Source organism: Eulemur rufifrons, chromosome 23 (assembly GCF_041146395.1).
Source record: "Eulemur rufifrons isolate Redbay chromosome 23, OSU_ERuf_1, whole genome shotgun sequence".
Classification (NCBI taxonomy): domain Eukaryota; kingdom Metazoa; phylum Chordata; class Mammalia; order Primates; family Lemuridae; genus Eulemur; species Eulemur rufifrons.
The window spans coordinates 21,541,288-21,563,711 of record NC_091005.1 but is presented as its reverse complement, the minus strand read 5'-3'; the positions used below and the strand labels follow the sequence as shown (position 1 = coordinate 21,563,711).

The window sequence follows — 22,424 nt, the reverse complement described above, 5'->3', positions numbered from 1 at the left end:
TCTCTAAATCAACACAGAGGTTGGCAACCTCCTTCAAGTTCACATGAGGGCTGCAACCCGACTCATCAATTGATTGAAACTTTACATTACTAAGATAGAATGTTAGAAAAGAGAAATTTTATCTTCAGTTCATCATAATATGGTTTTAGAAACATTCTTAGGACAGAGTATTAGTAATAAATGGAGACTAACTGGCGTCTCGTCCAATCTAACATTTTAGGCACAAACCTCAATTTGTCGGGCAGGGTTAGGTAGGATTTATCCTTCCAAGTGCAGTAGAAAAGCAATCTTGGCATGTTTGGATATGCTGATTTGCATATATGGATTTTTTTGTTTGTTTACCAAAGCCACATACTTGAAAACAGCAGTCAGTCAGATGTGAGTTCCCCTCAGGGAAAATGCACCTTAGTATTTTAACTCCAATATTTTACATGACACCAGTTCCCGCTCCCTTTATCCTGTTGATACTTATTAGCCTCCACTGTGTACAGACACATCTAACTGGAGGAACTGATTCCTCCCAGGTAGTTTTGCAATAGTTACGTGTTCTCCCAAAGAAGAGCTGAAGCTCAAGCTTGTAAGCATAATAAAACCACCAAAGAGTTACCATCCCAAAGCCCAGCACACAGTAAGTGTCAGCGGCCATCTCTGTCCTCCCTTACGTAAAGCTATGTTATGGTGCTCCTGGGTCAGCATCTCGCTCTCTGCTCTGCTTGCTCCTCAAGGCGAATGAACACGAATACGGAATAAGCCTTGCTGAAGCTGCAGGCGGAAGAGCTTGCAATTGGCAATACGTAAGGCTGCACACCCTGTGCGGCGAAGGTCAGACGGAAGGAGTGGTTTGGTGTGGTGCCAGGTTCCTGTGCTTCTTTTAAACTCTCGCACGTAGTCGTAATTGGTACCTAAACCACGGAAATAAGCAAAGATGATACACTGTGCCTCCAAATCACACGCAAACAGTTCCAACAAAATTACCCTAACACTCTTACCTGTATCAAGATCTCCAATAACATAAATACTGGCTCCTATAGGTACAGCTCCATAAACAAAAGAAGAACTGGCGGGGATGCACAAATTCTGGTCATTAAGATAGATCCACCTGGAAACAAAGACAATGGACAGAAATAAGGAAATCAAAAGGATGACTACAACATCTAGGCAGACTGAGACAACAAAAACTGGTGAGTCATCCACAGTTCTAGGCACCGCGCCAATTGCGACCCCCACATTCCACTGCCAGGTAACCACTGCTGTCCTCCCTGTCACTATGGATATTAGCTTTGTCTGTGCTAGAATGAAACCGATATTGAATCCTAAGGAGTATGTACTTTCCAATCTGCTTCTTTTGCTCAGCGCAAGGTGTCTGCGATTCATCCATGATGTTGCTTCCATCAGTCACTCGCTTCTTTTTATCTCTAAGTAGTAATCCATTATATGGATGTACAAGAATTTGTTATCCATTCACCTATTGGTGTTCATCTGGGTAGCTTCTGGTTCTGGGCTATAATGAATAAAGCTCTTGTGAACATTTCAGAGCAAGTCTTTCCTGTGGGCTTACGTCATGGAATTGCAGGGTTATATGGTAAGGGTATATTCCACTTGATAAGAAAATGCCCCATTGCTTTCCAAAGTGTTGCACCATTTTGCATTCCAATTAGCAACGCAGGAGAATTACAATTGCTCAGTATTATTATCAGCTCTTGGTATTCTCAATCTCTTGAATTTTAGCCATTTTAATGGTGTGAACTTCCCTGAAAGCTAATGATGTTGAGCATCTTTGCATGTGCTCATGGGCTGTTTTATGTATTTTCTTTTGTGAAATGTCTGTTCAAAGGTTTGCTCATTTTAAAAATTGAGTCTCCTGTCTTATTATTGAATTGCAAGATTCTTTATATTTTGTGGATACAAGTCCTTTGTTTAGATACATGTGTTATGAACATTTTTTCCAGCACGTAGGTTGCCTTTTCATTTTCTTAACAGAATCTTTTGAAGAAAATGTTTTAATTTAATTTTGATGAATTCCAGTATATCTTTTTTTTTTTTTTTTTTTTTTTTTTTTTACAGTCATGATTTCTGTGTTCTTCTAGGAAATCTTTGCCTACCCCAACATTACAAAGGTTTTTCTCCTGTGCTCTCTTCTGGAAATTTTATGGTTTTAGCTTTTACATTTATGTCTATGATACATTTCCAGTAAATTTTTTGCATGCTATGAGTCACAGTTTGCTTTCTTCCATCCAGATAGCTAGCTGTTCCAGCACCATTTGCTGAAGGCTCTTCCTTCCCTACTAAATTGCCTTGGCACCTCTATTGAAAATCAATTTAAGAACCATTAAAAGGATTCAGGACTCCATGAAGAAGTGGTTGATTCCAGAGCTGAGGCAGAGAAAATACAAGATGAGCCTGGAGCATCTCGTGGTGCCAGACAGGAAGTGCTTAAAGAAAGACAGGGGCGTGTCAAAAGGCCACAAGAGCCAATATGAAGCAGCCCCCACTGGCTGAGGCTGGAACAATGTGAGCAAGGAAATAAATAATGATAGTACTGGATTTATAACTCAGAGAATAAAATAAATATCTGCGAATACATACTACTATAAATAATTTTAAAACATTTAACAACAGGGAGAAGAGACAGGTTCCCTTTACAGAAGAATTCTAATAAATAAGCGTAGAAGGAACGAGGGAAACAGAAATCACCATTAGGCAAACGCCATAGTAACAACTACTGCAGGCTAGATCTACTGATGGATGCTAAAATTAGTGGGCAAAAGTTTAAAAAGAAACAAGTTTTGCATATTTTCAAATTATCTTCTCCAAGATATTTACTAATTACAATGGGAAAAAGAGTAAGTAACTTTCCGGTGGAGAAACCCAACAGATACCACCTTAACCAAGTAATCAAGGTTAACGTCACCAGCAACAAAGCATATCGACGTGTTCTTCCTGCTATGATGTGGGGAAGGCTGCAATATGACCACTGGGGTATTGCCAAGACGCACAAGCTCAGTCTAATCACAAGAGATTGTTAGATAAATCCAAATTAAGAGATGTTCTACAAAAAACAAAAAAAAACCCCTGACGAATAATCCTTAAGAGTATCAAGGCCATGAAAGACAAGGAAGGACTGAAGAATTGTCACAGATTAAAGGAGACTAAGGAAACACAACTGAATGCAAAGCAGGATCCTGGATTGCATCTGTGAACAAAAAAAAAGATGTGAGCGGAAAAGCTGACAAAACTGCAATAAATATGTAGTTTACTTAATAATATTGGACAACATAAATATTCTGGTTTTGATGTTTTATACTATGGTTATGTAAGACATTAATATTAGGAGAAGCTGAGTGAATGGCTTGTGGAAACAGGAACTCTGACTATTTTTGTAACTTTTCTACAAGTCTAAAATTACTTCAAAGTAAATGGTTTTTTCTCCTCCCTCCCTTCATAAATCTAAGCTGGGCACGGTAGCTCACACCTGTAATCTCACCTCTTTGGGAGGCCAAGGCAAAAGGACTGCTTGAGCCGAGGAGTTGAGACCAGCCTGGGCAACATAGTGAGACCCTGTCTCTTAAAAAAAAAAATTGGCCAGGTGTGATGGCGCACGCCTGTAGTCCTAGCTGCTCGGGAGGCTAAGCCAGGAAGATCACCTGAGTGTGGGAGTCAGAGGTTGCAGTGACTGCCCTCCAGTCTAGGTGACAGAGCAAGACCCTGTCTCACCAAAAAAAAAAAAAAAAAAAAAAAGATAAATCTAGATCCTGCTATGTAATGTTCACTCAGGGTAATGTGGAAAAACAATTTCCTGCTAATAGCTAACAGGCAAAGCCAGGTCACAGCAGATTTCAGCAGGAGTTTGGGAATGTATCTAAATAGCCTTATAAGCTACTAATGCCCAGGCCCGCACCCATTATTGGAACATACAGATGTACAGACACTGTTTCATTATCCCTAACTATGCTATGAAGCAGCCAAAAGGCCAGTAGGCTCAGGTCTAGGGCATCTCAATGTCAAATATATATGTAAAAAATACCACTTTTATTTTAATGAATACTCTTCCCAGACTGTTAAAGTAGTAAGTAGCTTCATATTTTGAATTCTAAGTAAGACACATGGAAGCAAAATGATTTGTCCAACATCATATAACAACTCAGAAACAAAGCTAAGCTACCAGATTTCTAAATACATTCATCTAATGCTCGATTCATTTAACGTCTGAATGTTGACTGGTATAAGGTAATGTGCTGGGACTGGGAATACAGATTTTGGCCCCTGCCTCCAAAATGCCTCCAAGAAAAAGGAAAAGGGAAAAGTCTAAAAGCTTGCATTGAAAGTGAAAAGGAGGCCGGGCGCGGTGCCTCACGCCTGTAATCCTAGCACTCTGGGAGGCCGAGGAGGGAGGATCATTTGAGCTCAGGAGTTCGAGACCAGCCTGAGCAAGAGCAAGACCCCCATCTCTACAAAAAAAAAAAAAAAAAAAGAAAGAAAGAAATTAGCTGGAAAACTAAAAACTAAAACTAAAAATATATAGAAAAAATTAGCCAAGCATGGTGGCACATGCCTATAGTCCCAGCTACTCGGGAGGCTGAGGCAGGAAGATCACTTAAGCCCAGGAGTTTGAGGTTGCTGTGAGCTAGGCTGATGCCACGGCACTCTAGCCAGGGCAACAGAGTGAGACTCTGTCTCGGGGAAAAAAAAAAAAAAAGAAAGTGAAAATGGAGACCCCGAACAGACCTTCGAAAGAAAAAGTTTGAGAAATGTGAAATAACAATACTAGTTTATTCACATTTCATGTCTTCAGGGCTAAACATAAATAACTGAACCTCAGCACGTAAATTCTTCCCAAGTTCTCAATCAAAGTTGACAATATCACTGTGCCTTGTCTACAGCTGAACCAGAACACCCAGGCCAACCCCAGTGGGAGAGCACACAACTCTTCTGACAAACTCATGAACAGGACCATGTGTGCACTCTAAATTAAAACATATGTGACTAAATTACTGAAAAAGCATGTCAGAACACATTGATGTTTTGGAATAACTTTATAGAGTTGAGAATTTATCATAATTCATCCCTGGAATAATTACATGAAGCTGAGCACACTAGACTATGTAGATGATCTACCAAATTCGGTCCTAAGCAGTTCAATGATGCAGAGTTCCTGGGTTTCAGAAAAATAAGCTTAGGTGACCTATTTTATGTAATTCTGAGGCTTCTAATTAAATATTTGAAATTTTAATTGAATCACGTATTTAGCTGTTACTGCTTATAAAGCAGGTGTAAAAGGCACGTGGTTTTGAAAGCCATTTATCAACTCATTAACCTTGGACAATTTAGCTAACCCAGCGTCTGCTTCCTCATCCGTAAAGTGGGGATACCAGATACCATCACCAACCTCAAATGGTTGTTGGGAGGATGAAATGAAATGCCAATGTAAAGTCTTTTGCAGTTTCTAGTACACAGTAGATATCATTAAAAATTAAATTAAAAATTATGATAGTAATTTTTGCAATGAACAAGGCAATATTATGCCTTAACAATGTTTTCAAACATGGGTGCACTGCTTATTAGTACTTGGAGGCTACAATGATGTGTCCACTGATAACTCAGAAGTAAGATTGTCCCTCTAAGAATGAAACTTTACAATACAGAATGGATCACAGCAGTGCACTCTGGAGAGAGGAAAGTAGGAAGGGCAAGAACTTTAGGGAGAAGGAGGGTAATTAATTACAGAGGAGGGAGGAGGAAAGAAAGAGAGAGCTTCAGTGAGGTGTCATTCCCAGCATGGGGGATGAAGCACTTAACCAATTGCTGCTGCTCCAACTATCAGCTAAAAACTCGGGACAAAAAACAGCTACCTGAAAGCTCTGGAAACTGAACAAAGCAGGCAGATTTGGGGAAGGAACTGAAAGCTGAGCAAGCCCCCCACGTGGAGTGAGTTTCCTGTTTCTTGGTAGCTGTCTCTGAAGGCAGCCCGAGGGGGGCAGCTCTGGGTAGCTAAACCCCTGCAGGAAACCTGGCCGTCTTTCTGGCTACAGGAATCAGGAGTTAGGACGGACTCTTGGCGCAACCAGGATCGCCAAAGTGCGAGTAGAGAACCCCAGAAAGAAAAGAGATAGAAAAGCACCCCTAAACTTGTGTGCATCCACTCATCTCACGTCTCTGACCCTGGAACCATGTATGTTTATAACAAAGGCTCAAAGAACTGAACTGAGGTTTGAGCTGCCACCCGCTGCAGGTGCCACAGCCTGCAATTTAAGCCTAACCAAGTTAATTGCTTGCAAAAACTCTCTGAGCAACACTCTACAGCAATATAAGAGAATTCAGGGCCTCCACAACATAATATTAAAATTGTCCAGGACGCAATCCAGAATTACTCACAAAGAACAGCCAGAAAAATGAGAACCCAGGCTCAAGGGAGTAAACAGTCAATAGATGCCAATTCTGAGATGACTCATGATTAACAGGCAGGGACTTGAACACGGCTACCATAACGATGCTCAGTAAGAGAAATATGCTTATGATGGAAAGATAGGAAATGTCAGCACATAAATAAATTAAAAAAAAAACCCTAAAAACAAACTACAAAAAATTTTAGAATTGAAAACATGATATTTGGAATAAAAAATTCACTGGATGTGGATGGTCATAACAACAGAATGGAGATAACAAAGAAAAAGAGCAGCAACCCTGAAGATAGATCAAAAGAAATCAATCTGAAGAAGTAAAAAAGTTTATTTCATACTGAATGAAAATAAAATACCAAAATGCCTGAGACACAGCTAAAGTGGTGCTCTGTTGGAAATTTAAAGCTTCAACTGTGCGTATTAGAAAAATAAAAAGGTCTACCATCAGTGATCTAAAATTCCATCTGAAGAAGCTAGAAAATCTAGAGTAAAATAAACCCAAGTAAGCAAAACAACAGAAATAATATAGATAAGCATGGAAATCAGTGAAGCAGAAAACACAACGGGGAAATGAAGCAAATGAGCAGCTAGTTCTGCATCCACAGAGGGTGAGGAAGGCCAGGAGAGGAAAGGGCCACTCTCCCAGGGGCAGTCGTCCTCTTCCTCCTGCTGCACTGCCCACCAACGTGCAAGAGAGCAGGGCATACTCTCCAGGGTTTCGCCGGCCCCCGGCACCCTGGTGTTCTGCCCTTCAGTGGGCCTCAGCACATCTGCTTCCAATGGGATGAATCTCAGCCTTGTGAGGTGGGGAGGACTCTTCCCAATTTGTTCCTTTCCCTGTGCTTCCTACATTAGCTATTCTATATTCTTCAGAGTCCTCTTTTACCCCTTTAGTAGCTGATCATGCCTTACTTGTTAACAATGTATATTACATTTTCCCTGTTCAAATTACTGGTGTGGCTTCTGTCTCTTGACTGGACCATGACTGAAACACATGTGGTCAGGAGCGGGGTGCATCTCTCATCCTCTAGGTCACATGTCATACAAACAGCACAATGTGGTAACCAATGTGCCAGTTTGTGGAACATCAATGTGATTAAATCCCTATGCACTAACACAGGGCAGATAGCAGGGCAGACACAGCCCTGAGCCACCCGTGTAGGTGTACTGTTGGCCCTGCCAGGTAAAGCAAACTGCTCTTGGTGATCCTTGCAAATTGGTACGAAGAAAAACCATGAGTTATGTCAACAGCTGCATACCAAGGCCAGGGACGGTGCTGCATAGAGATACAACATTTGTGTAAAGATACTACATCTGGGGCAGGGCCTGTGGACCACCTGATTACATTTGTGAAAGTACATACTCATTTTCCCAGATCCATTTGAATTTTCTACCTTTTCTAAGTGAATTAAGTGGGGAAGTGATGCGTACCACCACTCTAGCATTTCCTAGTCTTTGATGGTGGCATAATTTCCGCAAAATCCCCCAGGATTGAGTATTGCTTCTGGTTTTCTACCTTGGCATGGAAGGCAAGTTCCAGGGACTTCCACTTAGCCCTTTCTGCCATAATGGCCCCCAGTCCACGGCTCAGAGAGTGGTATGGGATTCTGCCAGTGGTCAAGTACATCTATTCCAACCATACATTCAGGGATCACAAGATGAAACTGACAGATCTCAACTCCAAAGAACAGTTAACAATTTATAGGCTGTAAAAAGAGGGGTGGGGAGCATCTAGGCTGAGCAAATGCACAGAGGCAGCGAAACACAGGACGGTTGTAAGAAGTAAAGTGGATACTCTCCCCCCTACCTCACTACCGCACTTGACTACTCTAAAAAAATTTTTTTAACTACTAAATAAATAAATAAAAAGAAATGAAGCGCAGCACAGGACATGTGAAAGAAAGAAACTGAAAAAGCCTGAAAATTTTTCTTAGCCTCAGATCATGGAGGACCCTGAGTAGGAGGCTAAATACTCTTCATTTGGTAAGCAACGGGGAACAGTGAAGAATTTTGAGCAGGGGGATAAAATGACCAAAGTGTGTGTCAGATTGATCTTTCACAAGCACAAGTATGTAACTGCACTAGAGAAGACAGGGCTAGTGACACTGCACAGATGAAGTGCCTGCATTAGGGCAGGACAAAGGGCTGAAGGTGGGGTGAGTGTGAAAAATACCATGGAGCTTAAAAAAAGATAAGACTTGGCAACCAGTGAGTTGCAATGCACAAGAGAGAACCCATGATGGCCTCTGGTGAGTATGGACAACTAGGATGGTGGCACAAAAACAGACAGAGAGAAACTGTCATTTTGGGTATGTAAGTTGTTACTATGACTTGGTAATAATTTATGGCAATTTCTTTGCTTTCTCTCAAACAGTTTTACTTTTATTCAGAAACACAGAAAATAATGAGATATGGCATTTTTCCAGGAAAGTTTTAACCTAAAAATAGGAAACAAAGACAGGAAAGACAAGAGATTACTTAAAAACAATTTAAACCAGTCTCCAATCTAATACAGATTGCTCATCTGGCAACGGTTTCCACAGAATGCAAATATAACACACTTGGAAACATCTGACCTTTTGAGAAATAAACTCCTCCTACGTGTTATTTTGTTCTACAGGTATTCATGGGAAAGCCCATACTTTTAAGTCAATACAGCGTGGTAGCTGCAAAGGTGGACTCTGGAGCCAGAATGCCTGAGTCTGAATTCCGGCTCTGCCACTTGCTACTTGTGTGTCCCTGGCCACTTTACTTAACGTCTCTGTGCTGTAGTTTCCTCGTATGTCAAAGAGGAGTAATAATAGTACCTATACCTCAGAGTGCTGTTTTGAAGATTAAATGAGTTAACACATGCCACTGGGTGTCATACACATACTTACTATCTAAACACATAAGAATCCTATATATATTATATTGATAAAAGAAATTAATAGCTTTCTTCATTCTATTTGCAAATTAACATTGGAAATAAGGAAATGGAAGAGACATGAATTTTATTTGAAAGTGCTTTTAAATAGCAAGGAAGGAGCAACACTCTTATGTTTAATAATTATGAACTTAAAGCAAGTAATAGTTATATTTAAAGCCCATCAACTACAAATATAAAACAACCTGACAGAAATATAAAGGTTCTAACAACTTACAGCATGGTAAGGACAGGCTGAGAAATGTCACAGCCAGATTTAAGTCCTACACAGTCAAAATGGGGACGGCCAATGGTAAAACATAAGCAGACTTGACTCCTCAAGCAAGAGACACTCACTCATGCTGTCCAAACAGTAATTCCATCATTATGAAAAAAATTTACATCAATATTTTATCAGAAACCAAACACACTGGCTACTGCTTGCTCATGAAGTTGGACAGACTATCTCGAGATTCATTTGGGCAGGAAATGAATTTAAAACTTCCTATGTTGGGCAGTCAGCCCTCACAGTCATATATTAAGGAAGGAGAAATATAGAAAAGTCTTTGAAATTCTGCCTCCCACCCATACCATAGCGAATATCCTCCAAACTGCTCTCACACTTTGTCTAATACATTTTTCTAAGATAGTCTACCCCTATCATTGAAAAAAGAAGCTATGCAAATATCCCAAACATAAAATATGTTAAAAGTTAGGTAACATTTCTATGTATTTCTAAGATTCTGGTAACTGTTCATTGTTTGCCCTAATCAAAAATAGTATGAAATGAAACATTATATTATGGCACCCCCTTCTGGTAACACAACTGAAATGCTCTAACAGGATTATTTTTAACACAGCAATCTCAGGATTTGAACATATTACTGCAATAAAAATACTATTTAGTGATTATAACGACAAATGCATGAGGGCAGGAAAGGGGGGTCGAGAAGGATGTTATCTACTCTGTAAGACCTACACAACAGCTCATCAGATGTTGGACGGATCTCAGGCAACACCCCTCATCCACATTTTACCGAGTGTCCAATACAGGCCAGGTAGGGTGCTGGACGGTAGGATACAGAGTCCAGTAAGTTGGCCCTTGTCCTGCAGTTGCTTACAGTTAACACTTACAACCCCAGAAAGAGGCACGTATAGAGAGCTATGGGATCACAGACCGAGGAATTTAAATCAGACTTGGGGACATGAGAAGGCTTCTCTAGGTAGTATCATTAAGCAGTTTTTGAAAAAAGGCCAAGTTAATGAGCTTAACACTGGGAAAGGAGATTTTAGGTAAAAGGAATAGCATACAAACAGAGGTGAGGCAATCATACATGTCTGGGGGAAAACTGGCTCAGTGGGAAGCATCTGGGTCAGACAGTAGCAGAAAAGGTAAACCTAAGGCTCATCACAAAGGTCCGTACGTGCTAAGTTAGGCAGCTTAACATGTTTCTAAAAGCTGTAGGGAGAGGCTGGGCGCGGTGGCTCATGCCTGTAATCCCAGCACTCTGGGAGGCTGAGGCGGGAGGATCGTTTGAGCTCAGGAGTTCAAGACCAGCCTGAGCAAGAGTGAGACCCCGTCTCTACTAAAAATAGAAAAAATTAGTCGGGCGTGGTGGCACATGCCTGTAGTCCCAGCTACTCGGGAGGCTGAGGCAGGAGGATTGCTTGAGCCCAGGAGTTTGAGGTTGCTGTGAGTTAGGCTGACGCCACAGCACTCTAGCCTGGGTAACAGAGTGAGACTCAGTCTCAAAAAAAAAAAAAAAAAAAAAAAGCTGTAGGGAGACAATAGATGATTTTAAGCAACTGTCAAAATCTGATCTATGTTTTAGAGACATTTTTCTATGGTTTTCCTTTAAGTTACCAATACTTCTGAAGTCACTGAATAAATATCTAGCATACATTACACATATCTTTTAAATAGACAATGAAGTAACTTGAAAACAAAACAAAGCTAAATATGACTTCGAAAGCATAAAAAAAAAAGCTGTAGAAGCTATGTAAAACCACTCATAATTACCTTTTAAATTCATCATGGTAGAACTCTGACTTGCAAGTGACCATCTCACCACCCTGGATGTCCTCACGACTTCTGACTCCCCCAAACACGTACAGTTCCATGGCAACTCCACAGGCCACCGCTCCAAATCTGGAAGGCCACACATAGCATGTTAGTTGTACTGAATTTACAACTCAAGACCTGATTGCCTAATTCCTCTTACACTTGTTTTAACTCTGCAACATTCAGTGTCTCGTGACTTTGTGGGCCTTCCTTTTTTAGGAAACACAAAGTCAAATAAAAGGTTACTTTGAATGAAAAGAGAAGCAAAAGCCATGGTAAGGGGCTTCAGCCCCAGTGAACAGTAAGGGAATCCACAAAGTCCATATCCACATTCATGTACCTCCTCTCCTTCAGTGGACAGATAGCAGTCCATTGCTGGGTCCTCGGATCGTAACACTCCACAGATTCAAAAAGTTTTCCATATGATCCCCCACCCATGGCATAGATTTTCTTTTTCATAGCTGCATAGCAGCCAATCTGAAAGGAGGAAACAATGGCAGGGGAAGGCAAAATTTATTATTAAGGTTACATGAACAAATATTAACTTGTCCAGAGAGCACTTTAAGATACTTAGGAAAAGATGTGATTTCTAACAGTAAAACAATGGTGTTTTTCAATGTTACATCACAGCACTTTAAAAAATAAGAGCAAGGTAATATACACATTGTTAATCCTCAGAAAAGGAGCTCTTACTCCATCCAACAGTATTTCACTAAGTGAGATAAGAATCCTAATGTTTTAAAGCGCTTTCCAATCTTTCTATTCTTTTACCATTATTTGAAGACTCCAGGATTTAGATTCCATGCAATAAGATGCCATGTAATTCCTGTCCAAAATAATGCAGTTGAAAGGGCACATACTGTGAGAGAACACGAGTACATCCCAGCACCCGAAGATGTAAAGTACCTACGGCACTGGGCAAAGCTTTGGCTCGAAGGATAACTCCCCGCCTACAGTAGGGAATACACATAAAGACAGACCATGCTCTGAACATCTAAGGTGAGCCGTTAGTTCTCACTCTGTTCGGTAAGCAATAGTAGTTCTTTACTTATAGACTCATTTTTCTCCCCAATCCAGCAAGATGGTTAAGAAAATCAGTTGGGAGCTCTGGTTGCTCCCGAGGTTAGTGTGTTCCCAAAGCCCCACACAGCCCACCGTGAGGACAGACTCATGCACACTCACGTTCCTGTCTTAGTGTGTACGTATGTGGTGGGTGACAGTGAAGGCAAGCTACCAATAAAGATGGAATCCTTTTACGTTAATTCTTTTAACACTATTAGTTGAATTAAAGGCATATTCAGGAAATGAAGAAACATTAACTTTAAAATCCTATTTGTACACAAACTAGTTATCGCAAGATACAGTTCTCACCTTTCTGACCATGGTCAAATCAGGTTGCTTTGTCCAGGTTTTAGAATAAATGTCGTAACACTCCATGGAAATCAGCTCCTTTTCACCATCCTCTCCTCCCAGAACGTACAGCATCCCATCTATCTCCACGATTCCAAAGTTATGTCTTGCCTGAAAAGACATCAAAGATCTTTGTACATAGAAGGTCGATGATCACTGAAAGCTAGTACCATGTTCAAAACCATTTCTCCTAGGAATGCTTCTTAAACATTTCTGGTTTCCCTGGCAGCCCACCCTTCTAGCACGATCGCCAGAGAACACAAAGCTAGTAATTTCTCAGAACGAGGTTATAAAATACGTGGTGAATTCACCAGCAAAATCTTTACCTTTTAACCCACAATAGCTCACAACAAGAAAAAGAACTATTACCTTCTGGTTTAGTAAAACTGTTTTTGTATAGCAACGGGCAGTAAGTGTTTCCAAGCTGACGTGTGGAAGACAGGGCCAGAACCACAGCCATACGAATGGCCACTGCTGGGGGAGGCAGCAGGAGGACAAGGCAAGCTAAGGCTGTCTGGAGTTACAGAAGCCCTGTGAATTTCACATTCATTCATCGACAAATATTTGCTTAGTGGCCCCTATGTGCCAAGCACGATTCTAGCACTGAAAATAAAACACTGACCAGAACAGACGAAATTCTCCGCCATCAAAGAGCTTACGTAAAAAACTCTAACTGCCTAGTCTGCAAGAAGGTGACACAGGGCGTGAAGAGAGGGGACGGGGCAGCTGAGCGGCAGGAGGCAGCCCTCGCTGAGAAGGTGCTACAGGAACAGACACCGGAGGGAGGTGCGGGAACAAGCGGCTCAGACACTAGGGGAAGAGGCCCTGGAGGGGGGAAGAGCAAATGCACAGGCCCTCAGAGCATTCCTGGAAGGTGCGAGCAGTGGCAAGGAGGCCAGAATGGGCAGGGGCAAGAAAGGGGCTGGAGGGGCAGGGGGAGCGCAGCGGGCCAGGGCTTGGCAGGGCCACGGCTTCTGCTCCTGCAATGAACACAAAACAAACAAAAGTGCTAAGGGGAGAAAGAAACATATCAAACCAATAAACAAAACCAGCATCTTACCTCATTCATGGGTGGCAATGCAGTCCATGTGTTTGCATCCGGGTCATACTTCTCTCCCGAGCTCAGTGTCTGCTTATTTTCGTCTTGGCCCCCGAATACAAACAAAAATCCTTCTGCAAAAATCGAAGGAGACACACAAGAAACCTGAAATGTAAGTCTTCAACACCTATAAATGCCATGAAGCATAGTGACAGCAGTTGGAGACTGACAAGACTCTTCCCTTTGGATTCAGGACTTTGATCACATCTCACTTGATCCTTGGTGATAAGGCCAAATTTGTGAGTCACTTTGACCATTTTGCTTCACTCATTACTATTGTTGAGAGGATTCCCACCACCCTGCAGTGTAAAAGGAAGACTGACACCACCCACTCAGTCACCAGGCAATGCTGGGTCACCTCAGTTCATCTCAGAATTCCCCAGCCTCTGTGATTCTCACACAACTTCTGAACCACAGCCCACGTCTGCTCATTCAAGATCCCAGGAATACGCAGATCTGAGGCACCTGCAAGCACTTTATATTCAAAACAGGATCTCAGAGTAATTGTTGAACTTCCTATTTTGGGAAGTGGTGAATTAGGTTATTCTTTTGCAAAACACCTAAATTTCTGGATAAAACATTAAAAAAAATAATCTTAGAAGAGAAGAAGCCAACAAGACAACTAGGCAAAACTGAAGGGAAAAGTGGGACCTAAGAGAGGTTACCAAGCATAAAAATCATCTTGCTCTGAGGACATTTGCCAACCTGGAAAAATTTAAACCTTTTGTCCTTGGGATAAAGAAGACAGAAATCTAAGCTCCAGGCCTAAAGAAGGTGTGGCTTCTGGCAGGAAATCCTCTCCAAAGTGTTGTACCATCAAGACGACGGCCAACTAGAATTAGTATTCAGATTTAAACCTCGTTGTCTAGGAAATCTCAGCCTTGAACTTGATTTACCAAATTAGTAGTGGTTTCAGGCAACTGGCAGAAACAAATACAAAACTTCTGCAGAAGAAAGTGCCTTCATCTAAGGCCTTAGATTTTAACATTCTAAGACTTTAAGGCATCAAATTATTCCTACACATAATTTTTAATAAAATGACCAGCATCCAGCCAAAGATACTCAGGCATACCAAAAAATTAGACTCTATGAAAAGAAGCAGCAGAAGCAGACAATAGGAAATAGTCTTGCAAAGATTTCAAATATCGCAGTAATCAGAAAGATAATAAAAAATGTTTATATTTAAAAAGAACAAATTTGAAGATAACTCCAGAAAACATGGAAATATAGAAATGACAGCAAATCTGAAAAAGGTTTAAAGAAAACTTCTAGAAATTAAAAAAAATTCAATGGATGGATTTAATAGCAGATTCATCAGAGTCAAAGAGAAAATTCACTGAATAGAAGATAAACCAAAGAAATCATCAAAAGAACAGCAAGGAGAGACAACAAGATGGAAAAATAACAAAAAGAAGACAGGAGGCAGAGGATGGAATAAAAAGGTCCAGCAGCGTTTGATCCAAAAGCAGAGGGAGACAGGAGCATGGAGCACAGGTAATGGGCGAAGACGCAATAGATAAAAATTTTCCATAACTGATGAAAAGCAAACCACAGAGTCAAGGAACCCAACAGTCCCAAAGTATGATAAAATTTAAAACAAAACATACACCTAAGCACACTGCAGTGAAATGCAGGGGAAAGAAAGGAAAAGAAAATCTTAAATATATCCCAGAGAAAAGAGAGATTTTTAGACTGACAACTGACTTCACAACAAAGAAACCCAGAAGTCAGTGGAAAGACATCTTCAATGTACTGAAAAATAATAAATACAAGCTAAAATTCTATACCTAGCGAAAAATTCCCTAAAGAATGAAGGCAATATAATGACAATTGCAGAAAAACAAATTGGAGAGTTTTTCACCTAAAGACCTGCATTAAAGGAAATTCAACAGAATGAACTTCAGAGAGAATGAAAATGATCCTGGGTAGAAAGTCTGCGGTGTAAGAAGGAAGGAAGAACAAAGACAGTAGTAAATCTACATGAACACTATCTATCCATCCATGCATACAAAAAACATTTATCAAAAAAACATTATGCATATACTAGCATCATTATCCACAGTGTTGCTTTCTGTCAATTTAGTTGCTCAGAGTCAACTGTGGTCTGAAAGGAGGTGAGTCCACTACAATAAGATATTTAGAGAGAGAGAGAGAGACCACAGTCATGTGACTTTTATTATGGCATATTGTTTTAACTGTTCTATTTTGTCATTAGTTATTGTTGTTAATCTCTTACTGTGTCTAATTTGTAAATTAAACTTTATCATAGATATGTATGAATAGGAAAAAACAGTATATACATGATTTGGTACTATCCAGTTGCAGCATCATCAAGGGTCCTGGAACATGTCCCCTTCAGGTAAACGGGGACTGCTGTATATGTTTATTTATTAATGATCATATACTTTAATACTGTAAGACCATGGAACATGAAAAATGAAGAAAAATTATTCTGAAGGAGAATAAATTTACTAACTTTAGACTTTGATAATTTAAGACACAGGCTGTAATTTCTAAGGAAACCTCCCCAAAGGAACAGAAACAAGAATAAAACTTCCAAACTTGTAGAAAAGAAAAAGTGAATGACAAAAAAAATACAGTCAAAATCAATTTTGAAAAAGGCAAGAAAAGAAAGAAACAGAGCAGGCTAGACAAATGGAAAGGAATTATTCAGTCATTTCCATCTCAGTCTACACAATCGTACACAGCTGGTCTTTTCACTGTTTGGTTTCTGAAACAGCAACCCCTCTAAGAAACCTTCAAAAATCCTGATTTAGAAACTTTGTGGTAGGTGTGTACGTGTGAAAATTGTGGATATGTGTACATATTATGGGGAGAAAATGTAAGGGAGCTAATTCTGAGAAGATGCAATAGGGAAACCAGGCTCATATCCTCCTGGCTACCCTACACTGTTCAGCTCTTTATTATTGACAATGACATCAACGATTTTGGGACTCATAAAATAATTCCATTTCTACACCACGCTATAGCTTTAGTCATTTTTTGTGGTATGGTATGGTATATTACAGCTCTAAAATTTTAAAGATAATGTTAGTCGGCAAGCAGGGACAATTAAATAAGGACTCAAGACTGCTTAAAGGAAGTGGCACTTGCTAGGCGAACCCGAAGGGGCAGGACCAAGGGGTGGCAAGCCATGGTGAGGCGGCAATGGCAATCTCTTCTACCCTTAAGTGAGAGTTTGAATAATATGGAGTTCTCCAACTTGTAAAGGTCAAGTAAAACATACTTTCTGTAACAAAATAACTTTAAGTCATTGCTAATTTAGTATTTCCTACAGCCTCATAGAAAATACCTGCTTTCAAGTGTGGTCATGCAGCTAATTAGGGGTAAGAAACTCTGAAGGTTGTTCTTCTAACAGTTAAGTCATCAATCAAATGCCCCTCCACTACATTCTTTTTTTTTTTTTTTTTTTTTTTTTTGAGACAGGGTCTCACTCTTGTCACCCAGGCTGGAGCGCAGTGGCTTGATCGTAACTCACTGCAGCCTCCAACGCCTGACTCAAGAGAGCCTCCTGCCTCAGCCTCCCAAGCTGGGACTACAGGCGCTGGCCACCACGCCCAGCTAATTTTTCCACTATATTCTTAAAAAATGGCTTCGTATTCTTGTCCTAACCATAGTCTCGAAAACTGAACCTACACTAAAATACCATCACGTAGAGATAATAAAATTTTACCTCTAACAGGTTTTGAGTCATTCTGAACAAGCCTGAAATTCCATATTACTTGATACTGTGTGTAAGTAACATTTCCCACAGAACGGTACCTGCTGAGAGAACTCCGTGGTTAATTCTCGGCATGCTTAACGGGGCCAGTTCAATCCAAAGCTGCCTATTAGGGTCATAGAGAGGACACATGCATCGCATCGCTGCTGTTGGCTTCCGTGAACTAAGGAAATAAATAATTGATCAGCCATTAATGTGTTTTATATAGTCCTACTTATAAGTAACTGTTACTAGCTTTAGAGCGCTAGAGAATGTTTAAAACATTAAAAAAAATCCAGCTGCTGTTATACTTTAGATACTGAAAAATATCATGAATTCTTGTTTACATAGCACTCCCTCTTCCCGTATACCGCTTTTCCAACAACTCACACCCACACTTACACTCTTTCTTCTCCACCAACAGTCACGATGCACTCGGAGTAACCCCGGGGTTTGAAGTTCGCCAGCATGGCCTCTCCTTGCTGCGGCTGGCTGAGTGGTATGTTGCTACACTCCTTGACAATCTCTCGTACTAATGGTTCATTCAGCATCTGTTCCCGTAAATAACTGGAGTCCAACCCTGAAACCCACAGAGCTGACATAACATCCTTCATGTGGACCTGCAGGAGAGGGAAGAAAGGATGGGGAGAAAAAACAGAAAATGCAACCCATGCTTTTTAGAATATGTATTTTCCACCTCACGGGAAGTAGACTGCTAACAGGCAAGAGAGACGTGCTGGTACTGCTGGAATGTGCCTCACTGGCCCCTTACCTTCCTACTTCCCATAGTCCTGATAAGTAAAAGTTTAATTTATAAAAACCATCAGTTTATATTTTGATTTGAGGTATCACTGCAAAGTTTCAAGCAGCTTTCTTTACACCTTAAAGGTTCCCATTCTGATAGAAAGTGAGAAAAAAAGTTTATAATTTGCTTTATTTCACATATTTGGATGTGTTGTGAGTTAATCATGTTTACAGAATTATACACAGTAATAGCTCAACACAATATGGCAAACTCAGATAATGTATCAACATTAATATTACAAGAAAAATACATGAAAACCAAATTTGAAAAAAATCCTGAGTATTAATCACTTCTGCAGTAATTACTGTCTGAAAATATCTAATATGTCTAATATGAATTACATAATTTTTTTGCTCAATCATTAAATTTGAACCAATTGACTAGAGTGTTCTACATACATAATATGAAACTCTTTAATGACTAGTTTACTAATTAGTATATTTAGGAGGTTATTCTTGGTTTGAAATAGGCATTTCAGGGTATACTCTTCTATACTCTGAGTTTTAAAAGCCAACCATCTTTACAGAATAAAGTTCAGATTGGCCAAAGGATAAAGAAGTGCCTCGTTCCCTCAGCGATCAGTTGCCCCCAAGCACCCCCTGACTTTAAGGCCAGAGGAGGGCGAGGCAGAGGCCAGCACAGAGCTTCCTACAGCAGCCTCGGTGAATGGGAGCAAACTAGACATTTTTCCATCTCCTTTCCTAATTTACCCAACTAACATGGAAAGCACAACACTACCCATCCTAAGACTACAAACACGGTTTCTAAATGTATATACTTATAGGCTTACAGAATTCAAAAAATTGTAAGATAATCTTTAACCCTTAAATTAACAGTTACCAAGAACAATTAACAGTGCAGTCACACAGTTTGAAATCCACTCTCTAAATCCTAATACATTTCTTATTTTGAAAACAGTTGTTGAAGCTACTGTCTTATTTATAAAGATCAGACATAACAACCACGTCCTGTGATTTTGCTCCTTCCCCTAACGTAGTCACAATTTGGCTCTGAAGGCTGACATTCTCTAGGACCTTCCCTCTTGGAGCTGCACTGCCACACAGACTCCAGGGCCCGCCTGCTCTCTCCACATGGTGTCAATCACACCCTCAGCCAGAGCTGCACGTGCAACCCAGTCCCGGTGGGTTTGGCCCGATGACGACAATGCAGCAGCGCAGGCTGCTGAAAGCAAGGGTGGGGGTGCTGGGTTTCTGTAATCTTCCGCTGCAGCTTGAAATGCACTTTCCCATTAAAAACAACATAGGCTATTATGCTCCTATTCCAGCTTGCTTTTGATTAATAAGCACACAAAAAACAAAGGCTACTATACTCCTCATAAGTGTTACTATTTTCATTGACATATTATGTGCGTGACATGGGCTTTTGCAGACGGACAATGATATGTGGGGCCATGTTCTACAGATATCTTTTAGCTCACAACTTTGTAAGTCTTTCATGTTGAAGGAGAGAGGTAAACCAACTATAATTTGGATTAAAAATAAATAAATTCAAAAGGCAACATTAGACCGTGTTATAAAGGACAGGTACCTTTCTTATTTCGGTATCATGTGCTATCCATCGAATTACTGCTTCAAATACGTATCTTTCATTGCCAACATTTAACTTCTCAAGAGAAATCACTTCTTTAAGCTTTTGAGGACTCAGTTCTAGGAATTCTTCCGTGCTGCTCACATCTCGGAAATGAGTCTCCAAGTATTCCGTGGCAAGGTAGTGCACGTGATGAAGGCAGTAATGCAGTGCGAAGTCACGGATGCCGATGCAGTTCTCGGCAGCGATACAGCCTTCCAGAAACTCACAGCACAGAGTTTTAAGGTCCGTCAGCAGCAGCAGGTCTGCTGCCTGTACAACATCTTGGATTGTATCTTCATTTAGCCTGATCTGGAGGAGAATCATAAATATTTTATATTTGAGTATATATATTTAAAACCCAGACCACTAATTTATTAGACTGAGCCACATGAAACTTCCATTTTTTTTTTTTTTAGATCAAAGATGATCGAATATTGGCAATTTTATATAGTTCAACCTAGCACTTTTCTTCCAAGAGTTTGAGGGCACCAAGGAATCTTCTACCAACATGAGCCAGTATGTACTTGGTTAACTTTTCCCAGCTCTTCCTTTGCTGTACAGTAACTACCAATAACCCTTCCAAGGTGAACAGTCCATGTCGCTCACTTTTATAACTCAGATAAAAACCTTAATGATTGAAAAGCTTAGGCAACGGAAAGTTCTGCATTCTATGGTAAAACGCAGGTGACTTCTTTAAATTCTAGCACCAGAACCACTGAAAATCTTGCCTCCCAATCCATTAAGGTCACTCTTCTGCTGAATGGCATGACACACTGGATGCCAGCCCCTTGAAGGGAGTGGGTTTTATGCTGCCTCAGAAGCCTCGTTCTGAATTCCAAACACAGCACATAGTGCAGTTTGGTCAACAGATACAATCTGGTCTTAAAACTACTTTGTAGAATAAATCTCTAATATATGGGCTATTTTTTTTTCATTATGATTATTTACCTTTCCTTAATTTTCTTAAATTTTCTGACTGATGTTTCTTCCTCCACCCATTCTGCAGTTTTTTCATGCATCCGTAGAGAAGTGGGCCTATAAAATATTGCCACAATCCCAAGTGGCACTTTTAGTCTAACTCTGTCCCTGAGAGCATGGGTCCCTCACCTACATTCAGAAGGTAAAGGAGAGACTTCATGAAGAGTACAGAAAGAAACACTTGCCTCACAGTTTACACTTTTTCTACCACAGACACAAAACAATTTATAACTGCCAATCTCGTCCTAGAAACCGAGCAACAAAAATGTGGAAAGTAGTATGTTGAGTAAGCTACAAGCAAAGGAAAATTTTCCATTTATATGACATTACATTCAGCCACAAGACAGCAGACAGCTGTGGACTATTCAAATATAGGCATGTGAAAAAACACTAAATTGCATCTCAATAAAACTAAACTGTCAATTCAGGAGTTTGTTAAAATTTACATTGCAACTAGGGTTTTAAATTTAAATTGGGAACAAATCACAGATGTCAATCTGTAAATAAGGTTTCAAGTTTCAGATCCAAGCCTGAACATGAATAGGCTCTTTCTGGCTTATAACTTGTTACACTAATAACTACTGCTGATTTGACTTTACAAGTTAGACAAGACATTGGTCTTAGGCCTTAGGTCTTAGGCCTGGTTTTGTGATGCTACAGAGAATCTCCAGTATTTTAAAGGCTGCCCCCAAATTAATTTAAATCCATTTATTTTTAACAATCATACATATATATACCCACCACCTACTGTTTAGAGAAAAGAGAAAGGGATAATGTCATGAAATCAAACCAAAAACTCCAAAAAGAATGAGAATCACTAAGTTCGACTCTGGACAGAATGAACATATTGAGACAAAGAAAGCAACACACTCAGAATACTTATATGTATTCTGTAGGAGAATATGTAGGAGAAACAGTCCTTATGGAAAGGAAAAGTAAAATAAGAGTGATGAAGAAGGAACAAAGGAGAGAGTAGTGAACACGATCTCAGAAAGAATAAAGATGAAACGCATTCTCACAGAACCAGATGTAAGACACACTGGCCTCTTCTTTCTGTTAAAACAACAACAACAACAACAACAACAACAACAACAAAACAGGCCCTGATTCACACCTGAGATTTTTCTTAAGGTTCCTCATGCTTTACTTGAAATCACATAATGGAGGCTTGGGGTGGGGTGGTCAGAAGAAGGTGAAGGAAAAGAAAGAAGTCTCATCACTTATCACGTTCTTCCCTGGGCATCATTACATTTCCAGAAGTGTAAGTGGGAACAGAGAGGAAAAAGAGATCAGGAAGGAAGAATGCGGTGGGCTGCGATGTTGGTACTACTGAGGCAGCAGGACCAAGGTGTCATGAATATCATAGGGGTGCCTGATATTTGTGGGAATCCCCTTTCTTGGGAATGATCTATAAGGAACTCTTTATTTCTGCAAAATAATTCCCACTGCCCAAGGC

General features: G+C 40.2%; 1 protein-coding gene across 2 annotated transcripts in view; it reads right to left on the bottom strand.

The window, feature by feature from the left end:
• Positions 1-207: 207 nt before the first annotated feature.
• GAN (gigaxonin) overlaps positions 208-22,424 on the bottom strand; it is a 48,312-nt gene continuing 26,095 nt past the window's right edge. For both annotated transcript variants that reach the window (XM_069456336.1, XM_069456337.1), the window contains exons 3-11: positions 19,949-20,299; positions 17,998-18,215; positions 17,658-17,779; positions 13,836-13,948; positions 12,737-12,886; positions 11,706-11,842; positions 11,324-11,452; positions 990-1,099; positions 208-902 (exon numbers count right to left, since the gene is read on the bottom strand). In XM_069456336.1, coding sequence (XP_069312437.1) covers positions 721-902; positions 990-1,099; positions 11,324-11,452; positions 11,706-11,842; positions 12,737-12,886; positions 13,836-13,948; positions 17,658-17,779; positions 17,998-18,215; positions 19,949-20,299 — 1,512 coding nt within the window. In that variant the 3' untranslated portion in view covers positions 208-720. The remainder of the gene's footprint in view (positions 903-989; positions 1,100-11,323; positions 11,453-11,705; positions 11,843-12,736; positions 12,887-13,835; positions 13,949-17,657; positions 17,780-17,997; positions 18,216-19,948; positions 20,300-22,424) is intronic.